The sequence below is a fragment of the Trifolium pratense genome, linkage group LG1 (genome assembly GCF_020283565.1).
Source record: "Trifolium pratense cultivar HEN17-A07 linkage group LG1, ARS_RC_1.1, whole genome shotgun sequence".
Lineage (NCBI taxonomy): Eukaryota > Viridiplantae > Streptophyta > Magnoliopsida > Fabales > Fabaceae > Trifolium > Trifolium pratense.
This window is the reverse complement of record NC_060059.1, coordinates 25,332,190-25,341,438: the sequence shown is the minus strand read 5'-3', so window position 1 is coordinate 25,341,438 and position 9,249 is coordinate 25,332,190. Positions and strand designations below refer to the sequence as shown.

Below are 9,249 nucleotides of genomic sequence, written 5' to 3'. Positions count from 1 at the left end.
AACACCCTCCCACAAGCTAGAACGTGTTCACAACAACACTTCTAGCTTGAGATAACTAATACAAAAGTACATCAAAACCAATGCTGTGCTTATTATGTTGTTAGAGCGAGTAAGGTTTTATAATTGACTAGAATACGAGAGAAGTTACTTTATATAAAGTCTGATAAGAACCAAAACTCGTGAGGAATGTTTTTTTATCTGCTCAAGTGAGAAGAGAACCTGATGGATTATTTCTCAAGTCATAGGTGATAAACTATTGTGGCCTTCTTGCCCAATTTTTACCGATTTGGATTCTCGACATATGACTTTAGGGTATTCAAATTCAATTTTTACACGTTGAAGTGAACGAAAAAAATACGCAACAAATTAAGGTGACATATTTTGTTTGTATTAATATTTATTTTTATGGCAAATATCAGAACATCTGGTTGGCTAAAATAAGACCATGTTTATAGATTGGTTGATATTTTCGCTTCCAAACAACTTTTTTCTTCACCACTACTACCAAAATATCAAGATTTTTATTATGACTAATAATCCAAAATGTTCAATTCAAGAATATTTGCATCACTAAATTCAAGTGAGCTAGAAAGATTTCTAACAAAGATATATTTTATCTTCAAATAATAATAATAAAATTACGTAAAAGAAATAATATCTTAAGATATATCCAACGTGGGAACATAACAAGAGGTTGTGAAAAAGATAAGAAGTATGCGTCCAGAAATATTCAATAGCATGAGTTATATACCTGGCTATAACATATCCCTAACTTCATTAAATTAAACCTCATAAACTCAATAGCTGCAAAATGGCAGCAACAATGGCTGGTGTGAGTCTTTCAACTCCTAGAGTTCTTATCAAAGGACCAGAGTCACTACAAAAGTCTCAAACCATCAGGTTCGCACCGGTGTCGATGCTCAACCAAAGGTGGACCGGTAATGCCAGTTCGTGCAGGATGGTAACCTTTCGACCGGTTCAGGCAGTACCAGAGAGCAAAACTGGGAGTGTCGAAGAGAGCATAAAGAATGCTGAGGAGGCGTGTGCAGGAGATGCCACTACCGGTGAGTGTGTGGCAGCATGGGATGAGGTGGAGGAACTAAGTGCGGCGGCAAGCCATGCAAGGGATAAGAAGAAATTAGATTCTGACCCTCTTGAGACATACTGCAAGGACAACCCAGAGACTGATGAGTGTCGTACCTATGATAACTGATATACTATCAATATCAAATCTCCCTTTTATTATTATTTCTGTTGTGTATTAATTAATTTTTATGTAAGCAAGATTGAATAATCCATATATACCATCTTTACATATAAACTAGTTATTATTCTAGTTTCATCCTGGCGACCGAAGCCTCGGTGAACGGCGGCCGTAACTATAACGGTCCTAAGGTAGCGAAATTCCTTGTCGGGTAAGTTCCGACCCGCACGAAAGGCGTAACGATATGGGCACTGTCTTGGAGAGAGAGACTCGGTGAAATAGACATATGCTTTTGTTTATAATTATAGCTCTTTTTATCTATAATACCCAATAATTTTATTAATTTATAACTCTGACTACATATCATTTGTTTCCATAATTAACTTTACTAAGCAGGCATGACAAACTGCATCCATCCGTATCCGTTTGAAGAATTTGGATCATCTCCAGTCCATTATTTTCTGTTATCTGTGCTATCATCATCTCAACCGTTCATTCATATTCTCTCTCTAAATTTATTTCTTTTAATGGCTTTGGCTTAAATGCAGTTTTGACCCCTCAAGTTTCACAATTGCTTGATTTTGGCCCCCACATTTTAATTGCTTGATTTTAACCCTCTAAGTTTCACAATTGCTTGATTTTAGCCCTTCAAGTTTCAATTGCTCGATTTTGGCCCCCCAAATTTACCCCTTTTTGCATTTGCTAGCCCCCCGTTGACTTTTTTGACTATAAATTGCTTATGTGACATTTTATAAAAATTAAAAATATGTTTTAATTAAAAAATAATAATATTTGCTTTTATAAAAGGGAGCCCCTAATATGGATCTCAATTTAAAAGGACCATTGGTGGACCTCATTAAGTTACTTGCTATAGCAGGTCAAGTGATACCAATATTGTGGGACCGTTGAAAACTCGTTCTGCAATTGAAATGGTTACCTTCAAGGTTTGGTTTCATTTGGTTAGTTTCCATTGCCTAGTGAGCTAGTAACAAACCCATAAACCTCCTTCTCTTTACTAGTTGTGGTCTTGTAGATCCTTAAAAAGTTGTCTGTTAATAGTTTTACCCCACTTTCATTTGCAACTCTGTACCATTGAAACAAAAATTAAACTTTGAAGCTTCCATAGTAGTTGGTACTTGGTACCAACACAAGTGTGAGGTTATTTATTTTCAGGAAAGAGATGTGTTGGGCATGTAATCGACTAACAATTTATTGTCTTCTTGTTTAAGATTGTTACGACTACTGGAAAAACCATATAAGGATATTGCTTGAAATGAGGAAAAAAGTCATTGTCCATAGGTTTTTAAATTGATCAGATCTGTAACTTGAAAGTAGCTATTTATGTAGCTCCAAAACATCATATGCAGTGGCTTAAGATTCTTGAGAATGAGTTTGTGAGGGATTGATCTTGTGTCTGGGCCAACATTGCTATGTTTATTGAGCAGTTTTAGGACCAGAAAGAGAGCATAGAACGAGGAGGAGTACACAAAATGTCAGTGGACCCCACAAAATTGGTAAATCACCGGTTATAGCAAGTAATTTATTGAGTTCCACCCATGGTCCTTTAAAATGAGGTCCATATTAGGGGCTCCCTTTATAAAAATGTATTAAAAATTGATTTTTTAATAAAAAGTTTAATAATTATTTTTTATTTAAAAAAAAGTTTACAAAGTTTTTAAAAAATAATTCATAAAATGCCACATAAAATAAAAAAGTTTACAAACTACATATAATAAAAAAAAAATTATAATTTAGTTTTTAAAAAACAATTTGTAATTTATTTTTAAATACTTATTTAATTTTAAAATGCCACATAACCAATTTTTAATCAAAATATTCAACGGGGGGCTAGCAAATGCAAAAGGGGGTAAACTTGGGAGGCCAAAATCGAGCAATTGAAACTTGGAGGGCTAAAATCAAGCAATTGTGAAACTTAGGGGGTTAAAATCAAACAATTAAAATGTGGGGGGCCAAAATCAAGCAATTGTGAAACTTGGGGGGCCAAAACTGCATTTAAGCCTTTAATTTATTTATTTATCAATCACTGGATCAAGAGTGTGAGGGATGGCTGAATGGAAGGAGCGGGAGATGATCCAATTCCTCATTTGAATCCATCCCAACTTTGACAGAAAAAATGCTTGGATTGGTTACATATTCGAGTTTTTCTTAATATTCAAATTCAATGGTTATTATAGTTGTTGGCATCCCCCCTGTCAAGAAAAATATACATTTTTATTATGGTTGTTATGAACTATTCCTAGAGAATAACAAGAATAAAGAAGAAGAGATGAAGGAGAGAAAGAGAAGAGAGAATAGACTCTTGTATTGTTCTATTCAAGGTGTGTCTTTTACATTGTGAGATAGTCATATATATAGGAGATTACATGGGCCAATAATATGGGCCTAGACTAATGGACATCCACATCTATATTATTCATAACACTCCCCCTTGGATGTCCATCGATGATATGCCTCATTAAAACCTTACTATTAAAAACCCAGTGGGAAAAATCATAGTGAAGGAAAAAGAGTACAACATCCTTTGTGTGTGAACTGCCTCGTTAAAAACCTTACCAGGAAAACCCAGTGGGACAAAACCACGGTGAAGGGAAAAAGAGTGCAGAACATATTTATATCTCCCCCTCATAAAGACAATTATTATACATGAGATGAAAAATCAAATAATCTTCTGTACTAGCTGCTCCAAAGTTTTACTAAAAGTTGACTCTGTAGAAAAATCTGTCATATCTTCTTTATTATACTCTTCTCTAAATTAGCACTGCGTCTGATATTATCTTCATGTTGAGTTGTTGCAGGAACCATCATTTTGTAATAAAACAACGAATTTCTTGTATGTGTTGAATTACAATCCTCAACAAAAACATCTTCTCAACTTGCTTGATGTAGTGCTAAAATCTTCACATGATTGGATGATATTGTTGTTTCTTTAAAGTATAAATAATTGTATGCTTTGCTTTACTTCAATATTTGGGTTGGATGAATAGGCAAAAATAAAATACTACGAAATTATAGCAAATATATTAGTGAGCTTAATTGAATTAAGATATGGTACTTCAAGACCAATTCAAATTGTTCATCATTTTCTTGAGGCATGACACATCAAATGACATTGTAACCATTTTTAGTATACAACAAATTAGATTTGTCAATGTTAAACTGTTTTAACACTTTTGCTAGATGGACTGGGCAATGGGCTTAAGAAAATATCCAATAAGCCCAATTAGAGTAAAAAGGATGATAAGCCCAAAGCAGGTAAAACACAAGACAGGCGATTAGAAGCTAGGGCGCGACCATCAATTCTAAGACAACGCCAAAAAAGGATTGGATTCTGCGTTACTGAAAATATCTTCTCCTTCCTTGCATCAACCGCTAACTTAAGAAGGAAGAATTAAACTTCTCGCAACTGCCATAGCTTGGAGACCAAGATTCTCATCCCTATTTTCACGCCACACCACCGAAGAAGATGCTAAGGACCGGATTTTTAGGAACCCTTGCTTGGAGAAGAAGACTGGAAGCTCTATAAATAACTCCATACTCTCATTTGTAAAAAGGATCGAATTCTGACTTATAAAACTCCCAGGGTTGTTGGGATTGAACTGAGTGTAATCACACCATTTGATCACTAATACAAACCCCCTTGTTTTTTACCAGAACACTAGATAATCTTATTTAAATTATAAATTTAAATGAGAATATCTCATAAGCTCTTCATGAGTCTAGATGATATTTTATCATTAATATAAGCCTCAGATATAAAAAATTCATTCTCAAATATAACTAAATCCTTCAGGGATCATCATTATCAAGTGAGCCAGTCAAATACGTTAAAACACATATTTCACATGAATTGAGTATTTCATATGCTACTCAACTTAATTAATTTTTTGAATTCACTTCAGGTGAATATGCTTCTTGAAAATCAATGATAGACATTTATCAATATACTTGAATAACAATTCAAACTCTAAATATTTTGTTTTCATTATTTTTCTCTTGAAAACTTATTCATATCGATTTATCTCCATCTGCAGATGAAATGGACTACTGGTCCAAAAATATTTCGCTTTGCAAAACTACTTTAATATTGTATCAATTGCGTCTATCAATAATTTCATTGTCTATAATCTTTAATAGACTTTGATCCGTGATCCTCATTGTCTTCTATCACATATAGCGCTTTATTATGTGCAAAAATATTGTCAACGTTGACTTCATCTCGGTTTCATCGTATTCCATTCATGACATAATTTATTGAGATCTCTTTATTTTCATAAATTTTAGGTACCTAATAAGTTCTTCTGGAACTGAAAAATCAATTATGTCAAATGCTCTTTTGAGATTTTCATATCCTCACTTGGGTCATCTTTCTTTTTTTTTTAGCTCCATATCTTATTTGAGGAATTTATCCTTGAAACCGATTTGCTTACCATGCTTCAAGCGTGGTTAAGAATCATTTGCAATATTAGATTGTCCAATAGACACATTCATTTTTATTGGAGCATTAGCAGCTGTTGATTGATTTCATAAATTTTGCAAATGAGTTATCTTTTGAACTTCTGGTTCATATTGATTTCTAAGAGGATCAAAATAACAATTATTAATTTATTTCAAAACATTTCAATTGAACTTCTAGTTCATATTTTTAGCTGCTTATTATCTCCCCCTAATATTGGGAAAACTAATTCACCAATTGATAATCAACCCATAAAGTTGTAAAAAAATCTCCAATTATTGGCTCACTTTGGAGATTCATATAAAAATTATTTTCCCAATATTCTTTTACTACCCATTTAAATGCATTATATTGGAGCAATTGAGACGTACCCAACACATCCAAAAATGTTTATATGGGAAAATAGGTTTATAAACTAAAATTCAAATAAATTAGGGGAGAGCTTATGTATATAATAATTTGTTGGCATGATGCTATTCAATATCTCAACATACATGTTTGAGTGTTCCCAACTATAACTTAGAATGGATCTTCAGGTCCATTATTTTTTGTTTGTATGAACATATTTCACAAGATGTTTGGTATAAATTTCAATTAACATATGATATTTATCAAATACTTTCTAGAATAATATATATAAAATGATCTCTTAAAAATAATCTCACAAACTTCTTGTGAGTTTAAAACAAACATACATGTGACCATTTAGTTGATGCATCAATTAAAATTTTAGGAATCTAATCGGTCCACATGATCGATGTATTGATTTACAAATATCACCTTATATATATTCTAAAAAATAAAAGATGTTCATTTACTTAATTTATCAACTTCCTTCGGGAACTAGTAACACATAAAAATTATTAGATTGAAGAAACTTCAGGCCCTTCAATTCATATAAAATTATTTTATATTTCACATCATAATAGATTCGGGATGACCCATCCGATCTTGCCAATTACAAACTTAATATAATTTAAATTGTAAACTTCTGGTTTACTTAAACATGTGCTTAAGTTGCACTAATATCATAAGTACACCACAAACTAGAGACAAAAGTTGATAATATGTCTCGTAATATAGAGATAAAATATCTCCGTCGTTTCTTGTTTCAATATGATATTCATTTATGTGAATATCCTTCGGTAACAAATTTCTTTAAGACTTAAAATATAAAATATATTAGCAAATTGCAACTTTGTTTCTCGATATAACAATGCATTGACTCTTCTGGAGCCTTCAATAATTTTCGTACCACCAAATATAAAATTTAATTTTTCATTAATAGTAGTATTTATGAATATTTTCAAGCTAAACAAATATGTTTCTACAAAAAAAAATTTCGGTGGAACACAATAAAAAATAGTAATAATTTATTTGTATGAGAATTAAAAGAGTAAAAATAAAGTATAACAAAATTTTTTTTTATGTGGATTTCAGTAGAATTAGAAATTAAAATATAGTAACAATTAAAAGATTTTAAAATTAAAATCAATCAATTGATTTAAATATGTAACCGGAATAATTAAAATCAGTTTATATTTACAAACTGTAACCGAATTATAATTATAAGTAATTAAGAAAATAATTGTATTCAAAGCTTAAGAAAACATAATCACCATAAAATAAATTCAAAGTTTAATGTATAAAAAGCTAAATGTAACTTTTTTCTTAGGCATATATTTCATAGGGAATAATAATGGTCTACCTCATAGTAAAATATAAAATAGATAGATAGAGATCTTACTAAGTTGTACATCGAGAAATAAAGTCGAATTATCATGTAAAAACTTTCACATTTCAATTGATAATTATTGAAATTGTACCAATCTAAAATATGATTAATCAAATATTTTTGAAATTATTTTCGTAAGTTTGCTACTTCAGGAGCATATTCAAGAGACATACATAATTGTTCTTTTAATTTTGGTCCAATTTATACTAAGATCAAATAGATCATATGGACTTTAATCATGTAAAAAAAATTAGTTCTTCAGGAACTCAACAACAAATCTCTATTCAGAATGGCTAGAGAAAAACACAATTTTACAATCTTTCATAATATTGGTTAAGAAAATCCATATTTTTTGAGCAATCCATCAAATATGCGCTAATATTAAAGCTTTAGCTTTTCAAGAACTATATCACAAGTGATCTTCATATGATGATCATAATAATCTTCATAATTTCTTCAAGAAAATTTTATTCTTTGAGCAATCATTCAAAGATGCTTCAATATTAAGGTTTTCCCTTTTTCTTCTTTAATTAGTTCTTCGGGAACTAGCTAATATCACATATATTTTCATTAGTTTTGCTAATTTGTCTACTTTTCCTTTTTTTTCTTTCAATTCTAGCGAGAAGCCGAGCTTTTAAAATTAACACGGCCATGACTATTACCTCAACGATGGCCACAATTTTGTCCATGGTAATCGTGTGTTGCTACATTCACTTCCGGGAATGGAGTAACATCAATGGGTTGGACTTCATTCACTTCTGGGAATGATTTTTCATTCATTTATCATTGATATATACTATCATCAAATAATAAAATTAAGCAAATACTTAGATAAGCATAATAAACATAGTCAAATAAAAAAATTAATTCCAATGATTTTTTATTAATACTAATGTAATGTAACGTACTGAAAATTTATAATGCAAATTAAATAGTAACTTAATAATAATTATAATGTAACATATGTTATGAATAAGATTAATTAGTAACTTATTGAAAAAATAAAAATAAATTGGCATATAACGTATTGATAACAAAATTGGCATATGATATACATTTTTTATGTTTTGTACAATATAGAAATAAATAAATAAATCCATTGAAAATTGTAAATTGCCAAAATTTTATAAAAATTGGTAAAACTATCCTTTAGGGATGCATATGTATATTGAATTCTTCTGGAATTCTTAAGAAATAATTTGATTTTTCTTTTAAGTTCTTCAGGAACTATATAATATCGTTATAATGTAAGAATAATCCTTTATGCAATCCTCATAAGAATAATCCATATTCTTCGTTATATTATAATATATCTAATTGTACAATCCTTCATAGATGTATCCATAATGAATTCTTCAAGAATTCGTGGAGTATAATTGGTTTTTAAATTGTTCAAAAACTATATAACAGATCAAATCAGTTATTTATCCAATCCTTCAGGGATTGATGTTCATTTTACTTATATCTATGAATCTTCAGGATTCATATTTTAAAAGATATTTTACGGTACTTTTAGAAGCGTATGCTTATGAATCTTCAGGATTCATATTTTAAAAGATTTCACCACGATACTTCTGGATCGTAGGTTTGTGAATCAATATACAAAAAACGAGAAAAAAAATCTGAAAAAATAGAATAAAAAATCATAGATAAAATAAAATTGTCACTTCTCATTGTTGCTATACCTTTTTTGAAAGGGGAGAGACTATCGTGCTGATAACGTGTTATGAACTATTCCTAGAGAATAACAAGAATAAAGAAGAAGAGATGAAGGAGAGAAAGAGAAGAGAGAATAGACTCTTGTATTGTTCTATTCAAGGTGTGTCTTTTACATTG

At 30.7% G+C, this 9,249-nt stretch overlaps 1 protein-coding gene across 1 annotated transcript; it reads left to right on the top strand.

Moving 5' to 3' along the window:
• The first annotated feature begins 559 nt into the window (after positions 1-559).
• On the top strand, positions 560-1,321 carry LOC123906952 (calvin cycle protein CP12-2, chloroplastic-like). The gene has a single exon (XM_045956987.1). It carries the CDS (start codon positions 812-814, stop codon positions 1,211-1,213), a length of 402 nt encoding a protein of 133 aa, XP_045812943.1. The 5' UTR covers positions 560-811; the 3' UTR covers positions 1,214-1,321.
• The last annotated feature ends 7,928 nt before the right edge of the window (positions 1,322-9,249 follow it).